The sequence below is a fragment of the Saccopteryx bilineata genome, chromosome 2 (assembly GCF_036850765.1).
Source record: "Saccopteryx bilineata isolate mSacBil1 chromosome 2, mSacBil1_pri_phased_curated, whole genome shotgun sequence".
Taxonomy (NCBI): Eukaryota; Metazoa; Chordata; class Mammalia; order Chiroptera; family Emballonuridae; genus Saccopteryx; species Saccopteryx bilineata.
Genome location: NC_089491.1, coordinates 262,549,682 through 262,576,581, shown reverse-complemented (window position 1 = coordinate 262,576,581; position 26,900 = coordinate 262,549,682). Strand labels below are relative to the sequence as shown.

Sequence of the window (26,900 nt, the reverse complement as noted above, 5' to 3'; positions counted from 1 at the left end):
AGTAAACGAGCCTCAGAAAGCATCAAAATAGAAAAAAAGATGCATAAAGTTTAAAAGTGCAGGAAGATGGGAATGTCAAGTGTGTTTGCAGGGGCAGTGGCCGCTACATCCTGCCATCTTCAGCAAAAAAGAAAAAATGAATGAGGGTGAATGAGTAAGTAGCTGATGAGCAAAAACAGTATGTGCCCATTTTTCAGATTTTGCAAAGGGATTACATTAAAAAAAAAACAAAAAAAAAACCAGTGCAATGGATAAAGCACAGACCTGGAACACTGAGGTCGCTGGTTCGAAACCCCAGGCTTACCCAGTCAGGGCACATCTGAGAAACTACTACTACTACTACTAAGAAGTGATGCTCCCCACTCCTCCCCTCCCCACTTTCTCTTTCTGCCTAAAATTAATAAGTAAAACCTTACAAACAAAACCTGGAAAATAGTCTGACAGTTCCTCAATTAAACATTGAGTTATCATCTGACCCAGTGATTTATTCCTAGATATATGCCTGAAGAAATAAAAACATATCCACACAGAAACGGCATATGAGTGGTCTTAGCAGCATTAGTCATAACAGCCAGAGACTGGAAACAACCCCAATGTGCATCAACAGATGAATGGATGATTCAACTGTGGTCTGACCACACAATGAAATACCGTTTGGCCATAAAATGGAACAAATTATGTATGATCCATAACATGACATGGAAGAACCCTGAAAACATCATGCTGAGTGAAAAATGCCAGTCACAGAAGTCCCCCTATTTAATGACTCCATTTGTATAAAATATCCAACTTAGGGAAATCTACAGAGACAGTAGCATCCAACTGGGGGTCTCGGAACATATCCTACATGGGTAATGGGGGACTGCTCTAGATGTCTGACTTTATGGCTTCAGATCAACAAAACAAACTTTACCTTTGCAGGAAATGCTCATATTTCCGCCGGTACGCAAAGCCGGCCCGTCTCACCCGCAGGTGTTCCATCAGCCCCAGGTACTTGACCTGATGCCTTATGAGGAAGTCGTCAAACTTGCCTTCGGAAACACAGAAGGGAGGGTGGCAGTAAAAGGACCCCATGGCTCCATTTCAGCCAAGAGAGACCAGAGGAGGGCCTGCAAGCTGATCGTCTGTGAGCTGGGTCCCCGATGTGCTTTCTTAGGCCCTAATTGTGTTTTATTTCATGGGATGGGGGGGATTTTACAAAAAAATCTAGATCTCCGGTTTCTCTTGAAAACCCATGAGATCTGGCCATTCTGGGCCTAGGGTCCCACATGACAACAACAGCAGGAAGGAAGTAGTGCTGCCCCTTTAGACAGGGTGTGCCCTCTCCAGTTTGCCACAGTCCCCTCCACTCTCTATTGCCTTATGCCCAGTCTGCTTCACTCGTTTACACTTCCCGCCTGGCCCCTCTGTAAGCCTTTGACTATGACTTTGTTATAAACCATGGCATGAGTTTAGAAAATAGATTGTTTTTTGTAAAACTGTTCACAGTTTGGAGAGAAGCAGCATTGCTTCCCCTCCATTCTGATGCCCGCCTGGCTCAGCTGTGTTGCTCCTAAAATGAGCCAAAATCTGAGCACTGCTCACTCAGGACCCCCCCCCCCTTATTTACGTCCTATTATGAAAATGAAAACAATTCCTGTCTAGAGGACAAAGACAAGCCTGTGTCGGGTTTTTAGGATTTTCACCCACCGCCATCTTGGTTTTCCTCCCAGCCTCATTTCTCTGAACTCCGCATTCAGAACAATTCACAACTCACTGGGTTCCTTCCTCTCATTGGGCTTGATGCAGCGGATGTACGAAGGTTCCTTGGAGATGAGAATTTCCAGAAGGCTGCTCAGGCTGTTTTTAAACTGTGTCCCCACCTTCAGGGAGAGAGAATGAACTAAGTTGACATCGCTACTCCCAATTAATACCAAGAAGACTGGTTAGGGCATGAGAATCCGGCCCTTTAGACCCAAACTCTTGATACATTGTTCTACCTGTTGCATTTTCACCCATTAAGAGAAGGCTTTAGAGCAGGGGTAGTCAACCTTTTTATACCTACCACCCACTTTTGTATCTCTGTTAGTAGTAAAATTTGCTAACCGCCCACCGGTTCCACAGTAATGGTGATTTATAAAGTAGGGAAGTAACTTTACTTTATAAAATTTATAAAGCAGAGTTATAGCAAGTTAAAGCATATAATAATAATTACTTACCAAGTACTTTATGTCGGATTTTCGCTAAGTTTGGCAGAATAAATCTTTATAAAACAACTTACTATAGTTAAATCTATCTTTTTTATTTATACTTTGGTTGCCCCGCTACCGCCCACCATGAAAGCTGGAACGCCCACTAGTGGGCGGTAGGGACCAGGTTGACTACCACTGCTTTAGATGCCCTGGCCAGGCAGCTCAGTTGGTTACAGCATCATTCTGATATGCCAAGGCTGCTGGTTCAATCCCCAGTCAAGGCACATACAGGAAACCAATGAATGCATAAATAAGCGGAACAAATTGATCTCTCTCTCTCTCTCTCTCCCCCCCCCCACCCCGCTTCCCCTCTCTCTAAAATTAATCACTCAAAAAATTTTTAAAAAGAAAAGGTCTTGGATGTCCTGGCCTTTAAGTCCCACATTCTTGACAGATTGTCCTATTATATTTTGTCCATTAAGAGAAGAATTTGGATGTCCTGGCGTGAGAAACCCAAGCTCAGGATGGTTCAGCAGAGGTTAGACAAGCATCTACCCAGAATGCTTCACTCAGCAAGTACATAGTACCTGTTAGGAACCAGCATCACTAGAGAGCCCATCACCCCCACCACACTCCCCTGTTCCCTTGTTACCAAGCTTCCCTTATGACACTCATATTACTTAAGTTCTTTGTCAGATGGCATTTTCCTATGCCCTCCTTGACTAGACCATAAGCCCTGTGAGCTGAGGGACCTGTTTTCTTCTTGTTAAATCCCCTGTGCCCAGCCCAGGGCCTGACATAGCAGGTGCTCAATGAATGTCTACAAATGAACACACTGGTTGCCAACCTTGGGAAAATATATTTGACAGAACCCACTGGAGAGTGATACTCCCAGGAAAAGGGAAGGACTTAAACAAGGTAGGTAGCTGGAGCTCACTGCACTCTCCGGGTAATGTTTGCTGTCTTTTCCATTTGCATGGGCATTTTCCCCACTCACCGTTGGCGACCTCCTCCGGTTTTCCAACTCGGCCATCCGGAAGCATTCCTTTAGGATGCTGTTTCTGGACTTGCACAGCACCTGTCACAGAGAGAAACGAGCGCCGTGCATGCTGCTTCAGAAGTCACTATGGGGCCTTCAGGAAAGCTCATGTGAGTGTGCATGGTGGACCAGGGCCATGTGCTTCGGGAGCACTTGAAGAAGAGGACGGGAAGAAACATAGGAGTGGAAGGAAACGGTCAAATACTATATCCACTGTTCTATTTGGTGAGGATATCCGACTGTTTTTCCTCTGACAGGGTGAAGCCATAATTGTCCCCAGTCCAGCCCAGCTTCTCCTGAATAGATTGGGTCTTTAAGAATGATCTCCAGCCTGACCAGGCAGTGGTGCAGTGGATAGAGCATCAGGCTAGGATGCAGAGGAGCCAGGTTCAAAACCCCGAGGCCTCCGGCTTGAGCGTGGGCTCCTCTGGCTTGAGTGCAGGGTCGCTGGCTTAAGCGTGGGATCATAGACATGACCCCATGGGCACTGGCTTGAGCAAGAAGGGTCACTCGGTCTGCTGTAGCCCCAGACAAGGCTCATATGAGAAAGCAATGAACTAAGGTGCCACAATGAAGAATTGATGCTTCTCATCTCTCTCCCTTCCTGCCTGTCTTTCCCTATCTGTCCCTTTCTGTCTCTATCACACACATACACAAAAAAGAATGATATCCAAAGGCATGTAGATGGCCAACAGTCATATGAAAATATGCTCAACATCACTAACCATATGGGAAATGCAAATCAAAACCACAATGACACCACCTTATACCTGTTAAAATGGCTATTATCAACAAGACAAGAAATAACAAGTATTAGAGAGGATGTGGAGAAAAGGGAACCCTCACACAGGGCTGGTGGGAATGTAAACTGGTGCAGCCACTATGGAAAACAGTCTGGAGATTCCTCAAAAAGTTAAGAATACAGCTACCATATGACCCCGCAATCCCTCTTCTGGGTATCTAAAAAAACTTAAAAAGTTATCTGTAAAGATATATGTTCCCTTATATTTGTTGCAGCATTATTCATGGTAGCCAAGATATGAAAATAACTTAGGTGTCCTTGGATGGATGGATGAATGGATAGAAAAGATGTTGTACATTCATATGTGGCCTATTCTCCATGACATGCTGGAGTCCTAACACAACGCCCAGAGGAAAATCCAGAAGAGCAGATGTACTCAAATTCAGTCTCACAAGCAGAATCCCATACCATCACAAACACACAGTTACATTTCAGGCTGACTTACCTCTTTCAGATGTCTGTACAGGATATCATTGTTTTTTTCCAAGAATCCTACAAAGCATTGAGTAAAAAGGAAAAAAAATGAATCAATGGCTTTGCCTAAAAATGCAATTCCATCCCAACTGATTGCAAAGGGAAGTCCTAAAAATAATCTCTTTCAATTAGATGCGAGTTCTCAGCCTGGGCATTATGACCTTGGAGGCTGGATGATTTTGTGTTGTGGAGACCAGCCTGTGCATTGTAGGACATTGAGCTGTGTCCCTGTCCTCTCCCCGCTAGATGTCAGGTGCACCTTCTCCAGTTGTGACAATCATATATCTCTCTAGACACTGCCAGATGTCCCTGGGGGAGATATCTGGGGAACCAGGTCCTCATGCTACACTAAATTCTGGTAGGTGACCACAGGAATGTGCAGCCTTTATACTAAGTTCATATATGTGACCACCCTTGGCTGGTAGCAAAGAACACCACAAACAATGAATGACATTGACACAATGGAGGGGGCACGGACTGTCAAGGGCCACCTGGGGAGGCCATGCAGAGGGATGAGAAAATCAGCCCCACACCTGAGGAAGCTCAAACTCAAGCGCCAGGGCTTGTGGTGCCCGAGAAAAATATAGCACCATTGTTCATAATAGCCAGCAATTTTGAACAACCCAAATGCTCATCAACTGATAAACGGATAAACAAATGCAGTGAACCCATGGATAGAATATTACTTGGCAATAAAAGGGAATAACAATATGGATGGATCTTGAAAACATCATCTTAAGTAGAAAAAGATAAGATAGACTTAATAAAAGTTAAAAAAAAATCTGTGCTTCAAAGGAAAACATCTGAAACGTAAAAGGACAAACCACAGATTAGGGGAAAGATGTGTAGCTCCTATACTGGTAAGGGACTTGTATCCAGAATATGTAAAGAATTTTAAAATGGCAATTTTAAAAATGGGCAAAGGATCTGAATAGACATTGCTCCATGGAAGCTACGCAAAGGGTTTGTGGGGCTAGGGAACCTGTGAGATGAATGGGCAGCCCTTCTTCAGTGAACACAGAGGCACCTGCGTGGCTGTGACCTGTGCCCATGGGCACTCACCCTTGGTGCAGTACGTGACTGCTCCCGCATAGTGGAAGAGTCGGAACTCCATCCAACCAATCCTCTTTCGGCCCTTTGGACCCGCCAGCTTCCGGCTACAGCAAGACGGGAAACAGATACGAGCTGAACCTTTCTAACTCTACGGCAACAAAAGGCACCAACATATAAAGCAAAGAGAGCGAAGCCTTTGGCAGGCATTTAGTACCCGACAGTCAACCGAAGGCCAGCAATGCAAGCTGACCGCGTATGGCAGCTCCCAGGAGGCCCTGCTGCCTATTTTACCACGGCCACAGATTAAGGTCTAAAATTAGACCTTCCCTTCTCATAAGCACTGAGGAGTTTAAAGACTTTATTTATTCCATTTTTTTTTTTTTTCAGAGAGGAGAGAGAATGAGAGAGAGAGAAGGGGGAGGATCAGGAAGCATCAATTCCTGTATGTGCCTTGACCAGGCAAGCCCAGGGTTTCAAACTGGCAACCTCAGTATTCCAGGTCGATACTTTATCCCACTGCACCACCACAGGTCAGGCAGCACTGAGGAGTTTAAAAACATACATGAACCATAGAAACTCATTTATTTTTATTATAAAGCAACTTCCGTTTCTCTAGGTGACAACTAAAAAACAGTTTTACTACCTTATATTTTTATGATGTTGAGAGACTAAAATACTCATGAAATAGGATTTTTCAGATTCTGGCAATTCATAATTTTTATTTATTTATTCATTTTAGAGAGAGGGAACAAAGACAGAGAGAGAGAAGGGGGGAGGAGCAGAAAGCATCAACTCCCATATGTGCCTTGACCAGGCAAGCCCAGGGTTTTGAACTGGCAACCTCAGCGTCCCAGGTTGACACTTTACCCACTCACTGCACCACCACCTGGTCAGGCTACTCTTCCACTCTAGATTCATTTACATATCCAATCCTAGTACATATCCCTTCCATATTCTACAACAGGTTTAATAAGCCACTACCATTTATTGAATCCTCACTGTGGCCAGAAATGGCACTAGGTGACTTGTGTAGTCATTTACAATTCTACATGGTGGGCATATTAACATCCCCATCTTGTAGAACAAGAAGCACAGACATAGGAGTGTTGCTTGCCCAAGGTCAAGTGTCTAATAAGTGGCTGAGCTGGGATTCAAACAAGGCCTTTATGACACTAGAGCATATGTTCTTAAATTCTCTCCTCATCTCAAAGACCAGGTTAAATTTCTAGTTGATGTTCCGGGATACTGGAAATGCTCTATCCTTGGATGTGTGTGGTGGTGATGTGGTTATATGCAGACATAAAAATTCATCAGGTTGGGCCCTAGCTGGTTGGCTCAGCAGTAGAGCATTGGCCCGGTGTGTGAAAGTCCCAGGTTCAATTCCCTGCCAGGGCACACAGGAGAAGCACCCACCTACTTCTCCACCCTTCCCCCTCTCCTTTCTCTCTGTCTCTCTCTTCCTCTCCTGCCGCCAAGGCTGGAGCAAAGTTGGTCCGGGTGCTGAGGATGGCTCCATGGCCTCCACCTCAGGCACTAGAATGGCTCTGGTTGCAACGGAGCAGCAGCCCAGCCCAGAGAGCATCACCCCCTGGTGGGCATACCAGGTGGATACCAGTCGGGCACATGAGAAAGTCTGTCTCTGCCTCCCCCTTCTCACTTCAAAAAAAATACAAAAAAATTTTTCATCAGGTTGTACACATCAGATCTACACATTGCTGCATGTACTTTATATCTGAATTTTTTTGTGTGTGTGGCAAAGACAGAAAGAGTCAGAGAGAGGGACAGATAGGGACAGACAGACAGGAAGGGAGAGAGATGAGAAACATCAATTCTTCATTGCAGTTCCTTAGTTGTCCATTGATTGATTTCTCATATGTGCCTTAATGGGCTGGGGGGGGGGCTACAGCAGACTGAGTGACCCCTTGCTTGAGCCAGTATCCTTGCGCTCAAGCTGGTGAGCCCTGCTCAAACCCGATGAGCCCATGCTCAAGCTGGCGACCTCGGGGTCTTGAACCTGGGTCCTCCGCATCCCAGTCCGACACTGTATGCACTGTGCCACTACCTGGTAAGGCTATATCTGAATATTTTTTTTAAAAGACTATTTCATATGGACATGTCCCAAATGAAAAATGCTCAGGAATCAAGCAAGATACAAAAATCCTTTTAAAATTTGACTTGGAATTCGAGTTTGAAGTTTACTAACCAAAGGTGTGCATAGTCAGTAGGTCCTCACTTAACATAGTCAATTGGTTCTTGGAATGGTGGCAAAACAACATATAATAATACTGTAGGCTAATTGGTATAAACAAGAGTCAAGTTCCTATAGCCTCTCATCAATCTTACAACAAAATGTTATTCGATGACATGCTGTATGTGACTTGATGCATCATAACTTTATTTCTATTATGAAGCAGTAGCTATCCTCTTGGGGAGCACTGTCCCCAACCAAGGAAATGGGTATACCAGGGGTCCCTAAACTACGGCCCGCGGGCCACATGCGGCCCCCTGAGGCCATTATCCGGCCCTTGCTGCACTTCTGGAAGGGGCACCTCTTTCATTGGTGGTCAGTGAGAGGAGCATAGTTCCCATTGAAATACTGGTCAGTTTGTTGATTTAAATTTACTTGTTCTTTATTTTAAATATTGTATTTGTTCCCGTTTTGTTTTTTTACTTTAAAATAAGATATGTGCAGTGTGCATAGGGATTTGTTCATAGTTTTTTTTATAGTCTGGCCCTCCAACGGTCTGAGGGATAGTGAACTGGCCCCCTGTGTAAAAAGTTTGGGGATCCCTGGGGTATACAATGGTCTTCCTCCAGGTCACCGCTTGTCAGATGAGATACATACGTTTGGAAGTGCGCGTGCCTCCCCACTTTCTCTTCCAACTTCTCCAGGAAACTCAAGTCGGTAGCAGGACCAGGACGAATACATTCTTCATCCTTCAAAAAATACAAGAGAAGCCTCGACTGTAGCACCACACTCCGTCAATTACAAGTTTAAATGCTTTCACCAGCAGGGGCCGAATGTACTGGACTAAAATACTGTAGTCTCCCACAAGTTCAGGTGAACATTTCAGGGGCACGGCTAACCCATCACTTATGCTCAGCTTCTCCGATTGGATAAGGGCACCATGGAACTGGAAATTCCATGACAAATCAACTCTGCCACCCACCTGCTGCTTATTTCCAAAGTCTTCCCAAGCGCACTTCACGGCTTCCGTGCACAGCTCACTTCAACACTCAACCTCATTTTTTCTTAACTCCACATTGCTGGCCAAGAACATACCCCCTTTAACTTGGAGCAGAGCATTCATAGAGAGCAAGCTATAAAACCACGTGAGCCTAACCTTTCATATTTCTCAAGCTATGCCTTTCCAGTTCCTATTTTGGGACCTCGACAGTGATAACATTGAATTAACCACCTTTAAAAAAAATTAAGGATGGGCCCTGGCCAGTTGGCTTAGTGGTAGAGCATCGGCCTGGCGTGCAGGAGTCCCGGGTTCGATTCCCGGCCAGGGCACACAGGAGAAGCGCCCATCTGCTTCTCCACCCCTCACCCTCTCCTTCCTCTCTGTCTCTCTCTTCCCCTCCCACAGCCAAGGCTCCACTGGAGCAAAGTTTGCCAGGGCGCTGAGGATGGCTCTGTGGCCTCTGCCTCAGGCACTAGAATGGCTCTGATTGTGGCAGAGCGACGCCCCAGATGGGCAGAGCATCGCCCCCTGGTGGGTATGTCGGGTGGATCCCGGTCGGGCGCATGCGGGAGTCTGTCTGACTGCCTCCCCGTTTCCAGCTTCAGAAAAATACAAAAAAAAAAAAAAAAAAAAAAAAAAAAGGATGAATCAATCCTCTAGCTCTTATTAAAACAGTAACAGCAACAAAAACCTGGTTAAGGTTGGTGAGACATTTATATGCTTATATGCTTTCTGATTTCAGCTATGGAAAACCAAATGGAAATACGCACTTTTTACTCAAATAGCTTACAACACTAGTCTAGCAATTTATATGAACACTGTGCATATAGTAGCTCTGTCAGTCCGGGTTTCCTGGAACGAGCTTCCCCAGAGGTCCACGTGGCTGGTGCCCTCACCTCCTTCAGTTCTTTGCTCAAGTGTCACCTTTTCAATGAGTCCTTAGACCATCTGATCTAAATTTGAGCCCCCTCCCCTGCACATCCAATCTTATCTTTTTTTTCCATTGTGCAATCTACATATTTTTCCCATTAACCTATTTGCTGTCGGCCCCTTCATGCTGGAATTTAAAGTCCCCCTGAGTACAGGGGTTTCAATCTGTCTGTCCACTGCTGTGTCCCAAAGCTCAGGGTACACTCCCGACACCAAGTAAGCTTTCAGTGAGTATTTGTTGAATGAAAGAAGTCCAAAAGCTTACCATGGAACAGACACAGCTCTGAGCCCTCTACTTAGCTTATTTCACTAAGTTTGCCCTTACCGCTCTTCTCTGAGGTCAGTGCTATTATCATGGTACCCATTTTAGGATGATAAAATTGGAGCTCACAGAGGTTAAGATGCCTGCCTAAAGCTTACCCAGCTAGTAAACAGAGGGGCCGATATTTGAATCCAACTGGGGCCCATGTTCCTGGCAACTAGAGTCACCACTCATTAATGTCCCTGCTGTGTTTTACCACACTGGTTAGGTGGGGTGGTAGGTGGGGGGGACCAGTTATTTCATTAAGAGGGTGGGAAAGAGTGGTGTACATGATTCTGAACAAAAAGCGAGGCAAGGAAACCATTTCTCACTGGCCTTTAGAATTCATTTGCAAAAAGGATATTTGAAAATTGAAACAATTGTGGCTTTGAGGACACTGATGTTTTCAGAAGTCAGAATAGTCCACAAGGTCACTGGCCCATCCCATAGAGCCTCCACTCAAACTCCAGGAATGTTTTTTATAATGTCTCCCTTTGGCTTCCTGCTCGGAGCTAAGCATGAAATCAGTCCTTCCCCAACTGCCAGTGAGCACCTGTCCGCACGAGGTCCCTTTACCAGCTCAACCTTCTATGTCTGTGGGTGACAGAGACGCACTTTCATTGCAAAGGTCCTTCCTCTCTCTCCCCAAGGCCCATCGGTTAGGTCTCTAAATTGAAATGAGAGGGAAGAGGCCCTGGCCAGTTGGCTCAGTGGTAGAGCGTCGGCCTGGCGTGCAGGAGTCCCGGGTTCAATTCCTGGCCAGGGCACACAGGAGAAGCGCCCATCTGCTTCTCCACCCCTCCCCCCTCCTTCCTCTCTGTCTCTCTCTTCCCCTCCCGCAGCCAGGGCTCCATTGGAGCAAAGTTGGCCCAGGCGCTGGGGGTGGCTCTATGGCCTCTGCCTCAGGTGCTAGAATGGCTCTGGTTGCAGCAGAGCGACGCCCCAGATGAGCAGAGCATCGCCCCCTGGTGGGCATGCCAGGTGGATCCCAGTCGGGCACATGCGAGAGTGTCTGACTGCCTCCCTGTTTCCAACTTCAGAAAAATACAAAAAAAAAAAAAGAAAGAAAGAAAGAAAGAAAGAAAGAAAGAAAGAAAGAAAGAAAGAAAGAAAGAAAGAAAGAAATGAGAGGGAAGAGCCCGGCCAGAAGCTCCAAGCAAGAATTCAGCAACAACCATTCAACTTGTACTTTTCAATCATCTAGTGCAGTGGTTTGCAACCGTGGGTCCACGAAAGAGTTAACTATCCTGATGTCATAGGAAGATTGCAGACCCAATGATCACAGATTCTATAATCTTCCTACAGTTGAAAAACACTGATAGTGGGTTCCACTTTCAACCCTTTCTAATCCTGGGGAAGCTTCTCCCATGCGTCGTAAACACTGTATGAACGATGAGCTCTAGGTCAACGTTAACCTTCTCACCAGAATAGAAATGATTCCTTTGTGTCTTTCTTCAACCAAATCACAGATGATCTTGTTGTTGAAATAGTGAATCGGCTCCCACTAAAATGACAAAGAGGAAAGAATTCGCCAAGAAAAATGTAGATGAGCATAACATATATTTCTTTTAAAATGAACTTTCCAACATTTTTTCCCCAAATCTGATTTTTATCTCCCACATTATAAAAATAATCCTCTCTGAATATCAAAACAATTTCCCAGGAAATAAGCAGAGAAGGAGTGAAAAATAACTCTTAATACTAAGCAGGAAAAATCGCCAATGAAATCATATTTTTGAAGTAAATGTCCTTCACCAGACGAAGATGTCAAATGAGGAGAAAACATCAAAACGTTTACCTCTATACCTTCCATTTCGTATTCCGCCTGTTCAGCTTTTAGGGTGCTCTCAATTAAGAGTTGCTGAAGTTTCTCATTGCAGTAATTTATGCAGAACTGTTCAAAGCTGAAGATGCAAAAGATGTAAGTAACTAAAGCTATGCAAGGAGACCAATTTTCTTTTAAAAAACATTTTATTTTTAAAATTTTTTAAAATTAAATTGATTGGAATAACATTGGTTAATATGTTTCAGGTGTACAAGTCTGTCATACATCATCTGTACACTGCGTTGTGTGCCCGCAACCCAAAGTCTAGTCTCCTTCCGTCACCATGTATTTGGAACCCCTTTACCCTCTACATCCTCTCCCGACCCCCTTCCCATCCGGTAACTGCCATTCTGTTGTCTGTGTCAATAAGTTTGTTTGTTTTGTTTGTTTGTTGCTTTCTGTTTTATAGTATTTACTTTTCTTTAAGGATTTTTTTAATACAGGAAAAGCAAAATCCTTATTAATCAGATAAATTTACTAAACAGATTGCAGGAGTCAAACTAAAAGATGTTTGCCTTCTTCATGGTTATTCCACTTCTAGAACAGTCTATACATATCTGGAGAATTTCTGGGAACAGAAAAATCAACTCCAATAACATGAGAGATGCTTTAAACCAGACTCGGACCTTAAAGATGAACCAAGGGCCTCACCCATTCTTATCGAAGACTTCAAACCCGTAGATGTCCAGCAATCCAATCACAGTTTTCTTGGTGAACTCCTAGTCAAAATAACACACACTGTTCACTGTTAGGTTTTGTACTTTGTGACACTTAAAATCCAATAGCTGCCTCCAAAGCTGGGACTTGGCTATAAGCTCATGCATCATCTCTCCAACAATGGCTCCCAGAAGAACTTTAGGGTGGAAAAAATTTTCCCAGCCTGTTCCTCCTGCCTGCAGCCTGCTCAGATCCCATCCAGTTTCCATATTCTTCACCTGAGCAGTGAGGACTTCCCCTCCTGATTCACTTCTTTGCTTAACCTTTCTCAGCCTCCCAAGCCCACATTCAATAGGAAAGAAGGAAGGAAGGAAGGAAGGAAGGAAGGAAGGAAGGAAGGAAGGAAGGAAGGAAGGAAGGAAGGGAGGGAGGGAGGGAGGGAGGGAGGGAGGGAGGAAGGGACCCTATAGACAGACAGCCAAGGAGACATTTGTCTAGGAGAGAAGACAGGTGGTATAGGTATCATTTTAAATCGAGGGCCAAGTACTGTCAGGCAAGGATGGATATTTAGAGAGTATGTGCCTATTTTTAAAAAGGGACACATTTAACACTCTGTATGGTGTACAGACATACTTCATTTTATCATGCTTAAAATATGATGCAAGACCCTCCAGCAGGAAAAGATTATAACTGTCATTACCATGATACTCGCTTTACTGTGGCGGTCTAGAATCAAACCCACAATATCTCCATGTCCGCCGGTACTGAGTTGATGTCTCCTGAATCAGTCCTTTGCCGCCTAAGCTCTGTGACTCTTACCACATCCACATTCCTCAAGCCCCTGTATCATTTCCTTAATTTCTAGCTTTGAGTAAATTCCCTTTTTATTTAAATTCACTTTAAAAGGAAATATGACCACAGGGTAAGCTCAAAGGAGTCATTGTATTTTTTTCTGGTACACATTAAATATATTACTGTTAATATGAAAAGTTTTTGCGTGTACTTAAAGCCATCTGGCATACTTCCTACGCTCTGTGTCCCCTACTTTGGGACACACAGGAAGAATCGTTCGGCAGGCATTGTGATTAGCCTACTGTGTGCTAGATACCAGGAATGTAGCTGTGGGAAGATACTGTCCCTACCCATCAGGAGCTCATGGTCAATTCTCACAAATAGTGTAGAGTGACGATGTAAATGATAGGCATTTCCATGTGCTAGCAGGAGCAAGTCATCCCAAATGTGTGGCCCCACCTTGCTTGCTAGGGAGGAATTGATTTTGTTGACTAGCCAAGTGAATGTTCGCCCATAAACAGCCTTCGCCATTGCATCTCTAGCATAGACAGAGAGTTCTAGAGTCAGCGGGCAGATCACCTGAAAAAACAAACAAAAAGTTAAAAAAAAAAGTCCCAAGTTTTCAAATCAGCCTTTAATGATGATCACGCTCCCCTCCTCCCACTGCACACATGCACAGAGAAGCTATTTCTCAAGTGCCAGGCACTGTGCTGAGCTAATGTGAAATGGCCTTGACCAAGACAGATAGCTCCGACCTCTGTAGGCTGAGCTCACTTTTGGGGAGGTGGTGGGACATCTGATAAGTCGCACAAAGAGGAGTCATGTTATTCTCAAGCTGAGAGTGACACGTGCTATAAGGGGATGCACATGAATGACACTGTAGGGTAGGGGTGACGTGAGCAGGGACGACTCCTTGAGGAAGTGACCCTGGGGACAGAAGGACGAGGAGTAAACTAGATGAAACACAGGGAAGCGTGTTCCAGCAGAGGGAACAGCACGTGCAGAGACCCCATGGAGGGAAGGCATGGCGACTGTAAGGCATGGAGAGCGAGTGAGGGTATGACGTTGGGGCGTGAGAAAGTTGAGGCAGGAGACACTGGCAGTAGCTGGGCCATGCGAGACCTGGTGGACAGTGTTCGGGGTGTGCCCTCCCCTGGGGCCACCATCCTGCTGGCAGTGCGGAGCAGAGGACAGACGCGTCTCACCCAGAGCCACTTTTACCTCCTCGGTGTTGGCTTCGATTTTTCTATGGGTGAGAGCTTCCAGAAGGACCGATGGTTGGAACCCCAGGAGCTGAGTGAAAACCAAAATGCCATTCAGTGACCTGGTTTTACTCACTAGCTTACAAAGAGTTTACAGAGTTTCCAGGCGCAGGGTGATTTACCCTGCCTGATAATTGTGGTTTAACGCAAAACAGACAATAGATCTTTCAGCCAACTGACTTTTACCCACACCCACAGTGACCCCACACTCCTTACACCTCCTAACCCATTGGAAGAACAGGGTGTCAGCCATTCGGGACATGGGCATCCCAGCTGCCTTACTCCCCCACCGCCCCCCACCTTACCACCTCTGAGAGTCGACATCACCTTGGCGATCCATTTGATCTCATGGATGACTGGTATGGTGGCCCAGCCTTGGTGGTTCTCTCTAAAACAAATGTTCCCCAGGTGTAGGACGCTGGCAATAATTCCAAAGAGATTCTAGGAACGTGGGAAGTGGTGAGAAGGACAGGGAGAGAAGACGGCAGCCGCCTAATTGATAAATGTCATCAGAGAAGATACCCGAGGGAAGACCACCCCCGCTTCCAGCCCCAAGCTCACAGATCTGAGTTTCTTCCTTTCCCCGACATGGGCCTCTCATTCATTTCAGACACTAGGGTGGAGGGGGGCGGTGAAGAGCCTCCATGGAGGGTGGGGAAGATATCTCGCTCAGTCCCCTGCACAGGACACTTATTTTTATATCTCCTCCCACCTCATAAATGTGTGTGTGTGTGCACACGCACGTGTGTATCATATTCTGGTCTTTGAAAGATCAATAGTTTAACAAGCAAGCCCTGACCGGATAGCTCAGCTGGCTAGAGCATCATTCCGAAGCACAAAGCACAGAGGCTGCTGGTTTGATCGCTGGTCAGGGCACACAGAGGAACAGACTGATATTCCTGTCTCTCTCCCTTCCTCTCTCTCTAAAAATCAATAAAATAAACATTTAAAAACAACAACAACCAAAAGACAGAAAGATGTTAAAACAATGTTTACAAATCCTATCATCTGTTCCACTTTGTTTCAAATTAGAAGAGTAAATAAATAATTCTGTCAGAATTCATTCCTGGTCAGATTCTAAGAGATCTACATGGTTGGGATGGGAATTGAGGAAAAGAAGAAACATCACTTCCTCCTCTCACACACATTGAGTCAAGGGTCAAGGGTCAACCGAGGGCTGACAGAAAAGTGCAGAGCACCCAGTTAACTCCTGAATTTCCAATAAGCAATGGCTAATGTTTTAGTGGAAGTTAGTCCCATGCAATCTTGGGATACATTTATACTTAAAAAAGAATTAGTCATTGTTTCTTTGAAATTAAAATATAACTGCATTTCTGTGGCGGGACTCTGGCTACCCTCCCATGCTGTCACCAGGAAACCAGGACCGTGTCCTCGGTTCCAGACTTTACTGGCACTGCCGCCCTTGAGGCCCATACCTCCAGGTCATCTTCAGTAAAAGCGATGACAGAAAAGGCATTGGAAACGGTTTTCCAGTCGTTTTTGTCATTAATAGATGATTCGTTGGCACCATGACCCTGCGGACACAGAACTGGGTTGCTTAGCGGTGCGTTTATATGGACAGAGAGGCATGTGAATCCCTAGTCCTAAGTCAAAATGGTTTTGTCCACAAACATGCACGAGCTAGTTCTACATAATGTTCTCAGTTGTGGAAAAAATATATATAATTTTTACTCTAATGATCTAGTAGATGATGATTTGCCAACTGCTGCTTTATTCAAATTTATTTGGAATTTCATTTTTAAAAATCTCTGTTCTGGGAAAACTTTGAAAGTTATGTTCTAGTGCTGTAGCTTTTTGTATGTTTTTAAAAAGGATTATGGATTATTCTTTTCCTCCCTGATTTACTAGGAAGTGTTGCTCGTTTTACAAGCTTCATTTTACAAGATCTTGTTTACTTTCTCAAATGAAGGGACCTCCGTTCAAAGCCAGGCCCCCGTCAGAAGACAAAAATCCAAAAATCTTGGGGAAAAACAGTGCCAATGACATTAAATACTGACAAGTGCTATACATCCTGGGCATTCTAGAACCCGAGTGCTGGCTGAGAAAAAAAAAAATGAGTGCTGGGAAATTAAATTCTGAAAGTCAGTTTGACAGATCTCAGGACTGCTTATAGGAACGGCCTGAACTATTCTTTTACGGGACTATGTTCATTTTGCAGCTAACAGCTCTCTGAATGGAAGGCAGGAAGGTGAGAGAAGTCTTTTCCACACCAGATCTGGAAGCAGAACAATGTAGCATAAATTGTGGACATAGAGTATAAGCAAGTTTCCATCACTCCTAGACCAGTAGGTCTCCCCTGCTGGGCTGCTGAGCGTTAACCTCATCAGGGATTTATTGAATTACATTTACTATATAATCATGAGGAAGTGTTTAAAACAATCCTGAGGTCCAGGTTCCACCCAGACCAATTAAATCTGAATCTCTGGAGGGTAAACCCCAGGCATTTGTGTGTTTATAAAGCTCCTTGGGCCCTGGCTGAATAGCTTGGTTGGTTAGAGCAGGGGTAGTCAACCTTTTTATACCTACCACCCACTTTTGTATCTCTGTTAGTAGTAAAATTTGCTAACCGCCTGCCAGTTCCACAGTAATGGTGATTTATAAAGTAGAGAAGTAACTTTACTTTATAAAATTTATAAAGCAGAATTACAGCAAGTTAAAGCATATAATAATAATTACTTACCAAGTACTTTATGTTGGATTTTTGCTAAGTTTGGCAGAATAAATCTTTATAAAACAACTTACTATAGTTAAATCTATCTTTTTATTTATACTTTGGTTGCTTCGCTACCGCCCACCATGAAAGCTGGAATGCCCCCTAGTGGGCGGTAGGGACCAGGTTGACTACTACTGGGTTAAAGCATCATCCCAATATGCAAAGGTTCTGGGTTTGATCCCTGGTCAGGGCACACAGATAAACAGATCGATGTTTCTGTCTGTCTGTCTCTCTTGTTCCCATTCTCTCTCTCTAAAATCAATAAAACAAACAGACAAACAAACCAACAAAGCTCCTTGGGTGATTCTAAGTTCAGCCAGGGCTCAGAACCACTACTGGGGACAGTACTAAGGTGATTTATCTGCCAGGCACAAAAGGAGAGGTTTTGATGTGTCAAGAAACCAGTCAGTAGGGTGCTTCCAGAAGGGTACGAGAACTTTCTTAGGGTATCCCAGAGAGTCCCCCACAATCACCCCTGACCCCCCTCCAAAGGGGTGGCCTATCCAACCTGTGAGAGGTATCTGTACAGCTGGGGATCCCGCTCCAGGCCCAGGTAAGCGAGCAGCTCCGCTTCGCCGCCCTCTAGCAGCTGGTAGAAGATGTGGAAATTCCGCTCCCCTTGGTTTTGATAGACAACTCGAGACTTTTCTATCAAGTAACTGATGATATGCCCGCCTATCGGGATGCCCTTCAAAATAGGACAAAAAAATATGGCAATGACAACAGTAACTGGGCCACTCTCTTATGGGCGTGTTTTAAGGAACAGAAATCTTGAAGCTGAATGAACTCGGATCTCTCAGTCTTCTATGATTAGTGTTTTCTGGGCTCTGTTTTAAAAGATCTTTGCCTACCACAAGGTCAGAAGATGTTTTCTGGTTTTATCTAAAAGCGTGATTGTCTAACTGTTCATGTTTAGGACTAAAAGAATTACTGTTTAATTTTTGTATATGAAGTGAGGTCGGGGTCACAGGTCTTTTTATCTATATGAATTTCCAATTGATCAGCACCGTTAATTAAAAAGACTATTCTATCCCTACTGAATCACTGTGGCGCTTTTGTCCTAAGTGACCAATACATGGAGGCCTTTCTGGACTCTATTCTGGTCTATTGTCCTGTTCATATATCCTTGTGCCAATGTCACACTGTCTTAATTATTTTTAATAATACATCCCATAAAGGATTTGTATTCCAGAACATAGATAGAACTCTTATCAACCAATAAGGAAAACAACAGCCCAATTAAAAATGGGCAAAAGACTTGAACAATGACCAAAACTTCATTAATAATCAGGAAGATACAAACTTAAATCACAGCAAGAAAGCATTATACTTCACCAGAATATCTAAAACTGGAAGGAATGACATACCAAATGTTGGCGAGGCTGTGGAGCAACTGGAACTGTTATTAATTACCAGAACATTGTTGGTAGGAACCCAGCAATGCCACTCTGGGGTATATGCCCAACATAAATGAATGCTCATATCTACTGATAGACACGCGCAAGGACGTTCAGAGCACTATTTGCAATAGCCCCAAATTGGAAACAACCTGAATGTCCATCCTCAGAACAGAGAAATAGTGACAAAGTCATACAATCAAAAAAGATCCAGGCCCTGGCTGGTTGGCTCAGTGGTAAAGCGTCGGCCTGGCGTGCAGAAGTCCCGGGTTCGATTCCCGGCCAGGGCACACAGGAGAAGCACCCATCTGCTTCTTCACCCCTTCCCCTCTCCTTCCTCTCTGTCTCTCTCTTCCCCTCTCCTTCCTCTCTGTCTCTCTCTTCCCCTCCTGCAGCGAGGCTCCATTGGAGCAAAGATGGCCCAGGCGCTGGGGATGGCTCCTTGGCCTCTGCCCCAGGCGCTAGAGTGGCTCTGGTCGCAACAGAGCAACGCCCGGGAGGGGCAGAGCGTCGCCCCTGGTGGGTGTGCCGGGTGGATCCCGGTCGGGCACATGCGGGAGTCTGTCTGACTGTCTCTCCCCGTTTCCAGCTTCAGAAAAATACACACACACACACACACACACACACACACAAACCGTTTACAAGCCTCAGTGAATGAGTTTACAGTCTTGTACTAGTACAGGAGACCCACTCTGTCTCCTAATGTGATTACTAATGTGTGAACTCCTTCTGTGACACTGATTAAAAGGGGAGAGCACTTGGATTGGCTGGGTTTTATGTTTTCATCATCTACTATTTTGTATTCAGAAGCATGTCTGAAAATTTCTTTGAGTTCTAAATATTACTGATGTTCTCCATGAATTCATACTTATCTTGTCCTTCTGAACATCTAAGGATATTTGTTAAATGCAGCACAGGAAGAAAGTAGAATGATCCAGTAGTTATTAACAAGATGGTGAACATTTACCGTTTTAACACAGATCCTGCTGACCCCTATAGTTGGTAGCTATTCATCAGCCTGAGTTCTGAGTGCACAGCTTCTAATTACGGGTTTTCCTGAAGCCTTGATTCTTTTCAGCTGAGGGGAGCTGCTTTCGACAAGGAGCCGCTGTGGCCAGGAGCTCCCTCCGCAGGCCTCCCTGGCTCGGGGAAAGGTGCTTCCCCTATACTGATTGCATTTCATTTAGAAGAAAACCTTTAGAAATTCACTTAGGGCTGTTTTCCTTCAGTCTGTTCAATATTAAAATTAATGTTATATATCGCTTCTCAGCCTTTTGGCTAAGATCAAGTGTAGAATCTGTTCTTATCAGTTTAATAAAATTAATGTTATAACTTGCCTAGAACTGAATATAGAATACAACTTTTCTTGCCAACTTGGAATCGCCTCTGTCCCTTGGAGTCCTGTTTATGTGTACCCACTCAACCCTCTCTGCAAGTAAGTGGCTCTGTAGCTTTTCCTGGAGGAAGCCGAGCTGGGGACAGTGTTTACCTTGGCCTCCCTTCAGGGTTGCCTGTGAACTGTGTCATGATCCTAGAAAGTGAGATCAGGTCAGAAGCTCCTCTTGCGTGTAAAGGTGTCCTCTACCTCGAGACTTAAGTATTCATTGAAGAACTTTCTCTTCAGTCATTTTGCTCCGAAAGAGTCCTTTTCCATCTTTACAGAGTAACAAAATGCAGCACATAGGCTTTTAAAAATATTGACCAGAGAGGTTGTGGGGATCCAGAAAATATCTTGTCATTTTGCACTAAGATGGAAATAGCCCAGCCTGACCTGCGGTGGTGCAGTGGATAAAGTGTCGACTTGGAACACTGAGGTTGCCAGTTCAAAATCCCAGGCTTGCCCACTCAAGGCACATACAAGAGGCAACTACTATGAGTTGATGCTTCTCACTCTTCCCCTGCCCTTTTTTGCTCTCTCTTGCTAAAATCAATAAAGAAAATCTTTAAAAAAAAAAAAAAAAAGATCAACAGCTGCATGTAGAACATGACCTCTCACTAAAATCAATAAATAAAAAATAAAATATAATGTACTGTATAATTTCATTAATGTGAAGTTTTAAAACCAGTAAAATTAATTTGTGATTATGGAGGTCAGAACAGTGGTCACCTTGGGGGGCTATGTACTGTCAGAGAAGGGTGGGAGAACCTTCTGGGTGCTAGACATTTATATCAGATATGATCTGGTTACACAAGTAGAAACATTGGTAAAAATTCATTGGGTTGTATTAATGATTTGTACCCTTTCCAGAATGTGTGTGAAAGCTCAACAATAAGTTTAAAAACATACACAGCGGCCCTGGCCGGTTGGCTCAGCGGTAGAGCGTCGGCCTGGCATGCGGGGGACCCGGGTTCGATTCCCGGCCAGGGCACATAGGAGAAGCGCCCATTTGCTTCTCCACCCCCACCCCTTCCTCTCTGTCTCTCTCTTCCCCTCCCGCAGCCAAGGCTCCATTGGAGCAAAGATGGCCCGGGCGCTGGGGATGGCTCCTTGGCCTCTGCCCCAGGCGCTAGAGTGGCTCTGGTCTCGGCAGAGCGACGCCCCGGAGGGGCAGAGCATTGCCCCCTGGTGGGCAGAGCGTCGCCCCTGGTGGGCGTGGTCGGGCGCATGCGGGAGTCTGTCTGTCTCTTCCCCTTTTCCAGCTTCAGAAAAATACAAAAAAAACCAAAAAACATACACAGCTATTAAATTTTTTCAAAGTCCAGACACACACCTTTGGAGTTCCAAGCACCAGCCTCTGGAAAACCCTGAGAAAGTCTGTCCTCATTGCCACACTCAGTGCTCAGCTGGGTCCTATTCTCTGGCTGAAGTGTCACTTTGTCACTTGGAATCATATCCGCCTGTCCTTGAGAACTCTGTCCGCCTGTCCCACTTGCATTAGCCCCATTTAAATTCTGGCACAACTCAACCACACTCATGCCTTACATATTCTCTCTGGCTACTGTCATGCTGCAACAGCGAAGTTGAGTGACTGCAACAGAGGCTGTGCAGCCCATACAGCGTCTAAAATATCTACTATCTGGCCCTATCCAAAAACACTTGTCGACCCACATAATTATGAATGTTTGCAAGTTTTATAAGAAACGGTGTCACACTGACACATGGGCCCAAGACCTGTCTGTGTTCTGTGTAGCTGTCACTCATTTGCTCTCATTGCCAAAGAACCCCTCACTGAGTGAACCACCATTTAACCAGCTGTTCTCCTGTTGGTGGACACTCAGTCCTCCCCAGATGTGTTGGTCGTTTCCAGCCCTTTTGCCATCGTGAACAGTGCTTGTGGGCATGCTTGCACACCTGGACGAATATCTCCACCTTAGGTTATGTGATTCCAACTTCAGAAGATAATACCGGGTGGGGCAAAGGGAGGTTTACTGTTGTGAGTACGTGAAACACAGTTCGTTCCTGTGCTATTATTTATTAATAATTGCATGATTTTCCATACGAACAACTGTAAAGCTACTTCTGCCCTGCCCTGTCTATTGTTTTCCAAATGGGTTCCACCAGCTGCGTGGAAGAGCTCCTAAAGGACTCACATCTTTGCTGACACCTGGTATCATCAGACTTCTCAATTTCTACTCATCTAGAAAGTAGAAAATGGTATCTCATTGTGATCTTTATTTGCGTTTTCTAAAATGAATACTGAGCTTGGAATTTTCAGCTGTTTTGAACCAATAAATGCTCTTCTTCCTTTAAGATGCCCTGGGTTGGGTTTCTGTTGCTGGTAAATGAAGGAGTCCCCATGAACCAGTAATAGGAACGTGAGTGTACCTTGAAGTCAAACTGTATGTCCATGTACTTCCCAAATCTGCTGGAGTTGTCATTCCGGAGCGTTTTGGCATTTCCGAAAGCCTTGGAATACAAAGTGTGGAGAGAGGAAGGACTGAATCAGATTGTCATGCACTGTCATCTAAGCTCACTACGCTCACCAAATTCCTGACCCCAAATGATGTGCATATAATGGAAACAGGAGGGGAGAGTCAGGGATAAAAGCTATACTTTATCTTCTAAGAAGGAATCACTGACTACAAAGGATTTGACGCCAGCCACAAGGGTTGGACCTAGAGAAATAAAGGGAAAAATACCAAATATCTTCTCCCTGGAATCTAGTCTAGGAATAAATTAGAAACAGCCTAAGGAGAGGTATATAGGACCCTCAGCCCATGCTGTTCTAGAAGGCACAGTTGACGGCCCCCATAACCAGACCCCTTCTTCTTATATCACAGAGATAAACCATTCAGCCCAAAGGTCCACTGGGAAAATTCCTTCTACCTTAAACATGTTTTCCATGAAGGGCAACAAAAACACAGGAGAAAATAACTTGTTCAAAATTATCCAGCAAGTCTGAATTACAAGAGTAGAAACAATCGCTCACATGGCTTTAATTCATAATAAAGATGTTAATAAATAATGGAGCATTATTTCAGTGCTTCTTAATTTTGCTTCGTGCTTTTTATGCATTCATCTCATCTAATCCTCAGACCCTCTTAAGAGGTAGGGACTATGAGAAGACCCATTCCGCAGATGGAAAAACAGACCCCAGGATGTGACATGACTTGCTGAAGCTTGCTGGTGTGTGGCTGCCCAGGGATTAGCATCATGCCTGCTGGACTTCAAGGCCATGCCCTGAACCACAGTACTACCCCAGAGACCCCTCTTCTTAGCTCCCAAGCAATGATTTTCCCATGTTAACTGACCTGCTCAAACAGAAGACTTTTCCCACTGAGTGACCTCCTTGGAACTCCCCTGTATAGGTCCTCCAAGGTTGCCTACCTCCAGCACTGGATTGGAGAGCAGCAGTCTATCACGGGCTATTTCCAGTGACTCGGTCATTGGGCAGGTCATTGCAAAATACTGGAGAATCTTCTTGGAGGCCTCTGTTTTCCCCGCCCCACTCTCCCCAGAAATGAGGATGAGGTGGTTAGTGAGCTCCGAGCACATCATGCGGTAAGCATTGTCAGCTATGGCGTAGCTGGAGAGGTGGAAGGAGTGGGGAGTGGCTATAATGCTACTACCATCGGCTCTGACACCCACAAGAGCAGAAGGACCAAGCAGCCTGCACCCAGGAAGCCACATCCAGACCATGGTACAAGGATACTGAGCTCAGACAGAGATAAAACCCCACCCTGACCCATTCACTGATCACACATTATATGTCCTAGATTGCAAAGCTCAAATGGTATATGCGACAGAGTGGAGGATTTCAGCCGTAACAGAAATAACTTTTAATTGAACAGATTTGTTTTTTAAAATCTATCAATATTAAAAAAAATTATTTTTATTGATTTGAGAAAGAGAAAGAAAGGGAGAGAGGGAGAGCGAGAGAAAGGGATGAGTGGGTAGATGGATGAATGAATGTGTGAGTGGGTAAATGGGTAAGGGAGAGGGAGGAGAAAAAGAAGAAGGTAAGAAATAGAAAAACACTCCTATCAATGACCGGATGAGCACTACTTACACATGTGGTGGCAGTTCAAAGAAATTGACCCCTTGATAAAGTTTCATCTGGCTTAAGGTGTAGATTCCAAGCTCCTGGTACGGATTCACAGACACAAGGAGGGTGCCAATGTAAGTCTGGAGGAATGAACCAAAATACTAGTGAGGAATTCTAGGGTATAAATGGCCACAGTAAAATACCATCACATGTCACATGCTATGATCCCCATGCGTTCATTCAGCGCTGGGGATATAACACAGTAAGTAGACAGGTGGGGTCTCTGCTCTCATGGAGCTCATGTGGCAGGCAGGGCTAGATAAACAACCAAGGGATCAAAACTGTTTCCATTCGAGATAAGGGATAAGAGCGCACGACTGAGGAAGGCTGCTTCAGCTAGTGGGCTCAGGGAGGGCTTCTTTAAGGAGGTGACAGTCAAGCTGAGACTTGAAGGACAAGGAGCAAAGTGAAAAAAAAAAGTCAGCAGGAAGGGCGTTTCCGACTGAGGGAACAACTATGGCTGGCTAGCTACAGTGGAGGCCAGTGGTGGAGGGGAGAACGGGAAATGGAAAGGAATGGCGTTGGAGAGGGAACAAGGTCACATCACACAGAGTATGAGGAATTGGGGGGTTGTTCCAAATGCAACGGATGGTGGAGGCAGCACTCTCACTGCTGAAATGAAATCCCTGCCCTGAATTATTACGTAAAATGGGTTACTATAACAGGAGAACACATGCTCTGATTTACATTTCTCCAGAGTCTCTCTGGCCATCGGATGAAAACAGGGTGAGTGTACAAACCAGTCATCCAAAATTGGGCAAATGCTCCTACTGCTGCCATTTATGTCCCTACATTTCAGCATTGGATTCCACTAACACTCAAGTTTTGGAAGTACTTATATTTATAATATAACCGCTAAGAGAAAACTGCTTGGTGTACACAATTATGAATAAACAAAGTTCTGAGCTCCTATAGAAAAATGAATAAATACTCAGGCTCCTTTGAAAGTACATCAGGTACTCTCAGATTCTGGGTTTATTGTTGCTTTTCATTTCAGGGTCTCAAATACTGGAAGCCCTCAAGCCTACAATTAAATGATGCTAAAATCCTTCCAACTATTATTTCTAATCTCTAGTACAAAGTCAGAGTACCAAAACAGAGAAGATGATTTTGACTAAAATTCTGCATTGCCTCAATCAGTAGAAAGCTTCCGGAGTAGAATGTTATTTCTGAAATGCATCTGTTCAAATTGAGAACATTTATTCATGATGATGTTATCACACACACACACCCTTTGCTCATATAAAAACAATTTATATATAAAATCCACTTCTGTGATTAAAAATATACCCTCTGAGAAGCACCTTGCTTATTTCTTCTGGTAACCTTGTTCCAACATATAGATTAAGTCACAGGCACCAGGACAAACAAAATAGCTACAAGACAGATTTGTTTTTATGTTTTAGTATTTTAAAACTGTTCCTGACCAGCTAATTTACTCTTAGCAAAAGCTAATAAACTCTCTATAAAGGTAAACTTAATGACACCCCATCACATACACAGAGACACTGTGGAGTTTACCCTGAAAGAATTTACCTGAAAATTGACCAGTCAAATTAGGGTGTGGTGATAAATCAAGAACAACAATTGGTTGCCACTAGAAGCAACAAGACCAACCTGAGTCATTTTTGACCCTTGGAGATTCAGGGGATGTGGGGGCCATCTCTTATTTTTGCCTCCCTGGTGGTATCTAGTTCCCCTTCTTCCAACAGGTTCCTTTGTGGAACCCTCTTCCCCAGTACTCAGTCCATATCATAGGGTCAGAGAGGCACTGGCCTCACCCCTCACCTCTGGCGATGGGTTTGGGTAAATAGTCTGTTCAATAATAATATTCCTCATTCCTAACTACTGAGATTGGTCCAGAGAGAGGCACATGACCCAAGATGGGCCAATCAGAGCCAACCAATGTCTGTGTCTCTGGGAGGATTTGCTTTCTTCTTGGTAACTACTCTAAGTTGATGTCAGCATGGTTCTGCTGGCAGCCATCTTGTCACCTTGTGGAGAGGCTGCCCCAGAAGGAAACTGATGCAAAAGAAAGCATAGAGGTGACAAACATCCCTTTAGATGGAAAAGAGCCCTCAAGACATTATCTGAGACCCTAGATCTATTCCTATACCCTAAAGTTACATAGGTCAATAGATTCCATTTTGGGGGCTAAGACCGGTTGAAGTTGGGCTTCTGTCACTGGCCACCATAAAGGCCTTAACCCAAAGGATCTAAAGGGCATCTGATAGCAGTCCCTCCACACCTTCCTTTACTGGCTAATCTAATAGATTTATATTGTTCACTACCATCAAAACTGAGAAGGCAGGGAGGGAACCACCACTGGAGGAAAACAGCAGAGAAACAGGGTACATTACATAGATGAGGTTCTCGCTGAAACGCTTGCGAAGGTTGTCCAGGAAAGCAGACTCGCTGGTGTACGCGTCCAACAGCACAAAATCCTGCACCCCAACCTTGTCCCGGGCGGTCAGCGCACCTTCCATGTGCAGGCGGATGTGCCTCCTCCTCACTTCTTCTTTCTGCAGGGGACAGAGCATGCTCAGCAGCCTGCTTATTCTGTAATATTTATATATTGCACGTCGAATGTGGAAATAGCAACATGCTACATCCTGGGAACAATAGAGCCAAGATTACATTATGCTGTCTTCATTAAGCATTTACATCTGGTTAGGGATAGGAGAGGAGGATGATAAGAGCAGCAATAGTAACAGCAGCAGCTGATGGGAAATGAGCATTACTGTGTTAGGCATTGAACACTTGACATTTGATCCTCACTTTGACTCTCT

At 44.6% G+C, this 26,900-nt stretch overlaps 1 protein-coding gene and 1 pseudogene across 1 annotated transcript in view; one reads left to right on the top strand and one right to left on the bottom strand.

The window, feature by feature from the left end:
• MYO1H (myosin IH) overlaps positions 1–26,630 on the bottom strand; it is a 40,147-nt gene extending 13,517 nt beyond the window's left edge. The window contains exons 1-18 of the mRNA XM_066255051.1: positions 26,472–26,630; positions 24,076–24,191; positions 23,394–23,592; positions 22,392–22,472; positions 17,737–17,916; positions 15,931–16,029; positions 14,822–14,935; positions 14,454–14,525; positions 13,692–13,811; positions 12,435–12,502; positions 11,757–11,862; positions 11,382–11,462; positions 8,385–8,476; positions 5,549–5,643; positions 4,458–4,504; positions 3,169–3,249; positions 1,757–1,862; positions 914–1,031 (exon numbers count right to left, since the gene is read on the bottom strand). Coding sequence (XP_066111148.1) covers positions 914–1,031; positions 1,757–1,862; positions 3,169–3,249; positions 4,458–4,504; positions 5,549–5,643; positions 8,385–8,476; positions 11,382–11,462; positions 11,757–11,862; positions 12,435–12,502; positions 13,692–13,811; positions 14,454–14,525; positions 14,822–14,935; positions 15,931–16,029; positions 17,737–17,916; positions 22,392–22,472; positions 23,394–23,592; positions 24,076–24,191; positions 26,472–26,597 — 1,901 coding nt within the window. The 5' untranslated portion in view covers positions 26,598–26,630. The remainder of the gene's footprint in view (positions 1–913; positions 1,032–1,756; positions 1,863–3,168; positions 3,250–4,457; positions 4,505–5,548; positions 5,644–8,384; positions 8,477–11,381; positions 11,463–11,756; positions 11,863–12,434; positions 12,503–13,691; positions 13,812–14,453; positions 14,526–14,821; positions 14,936–15,930; positions 16,030–17,736; positions 17,917–22,391; positions 22,473–23,393; positions 23,593–24,075; positions 24,192–26,471) is intronic.
• On the top strand, positions 19,884–20,011 carry LOC136327694 (U2 spliceosomal RNA; annotated as a pseudogene).
• Positions 26,631–26,900: the final 270 nt, after the last annotated feature.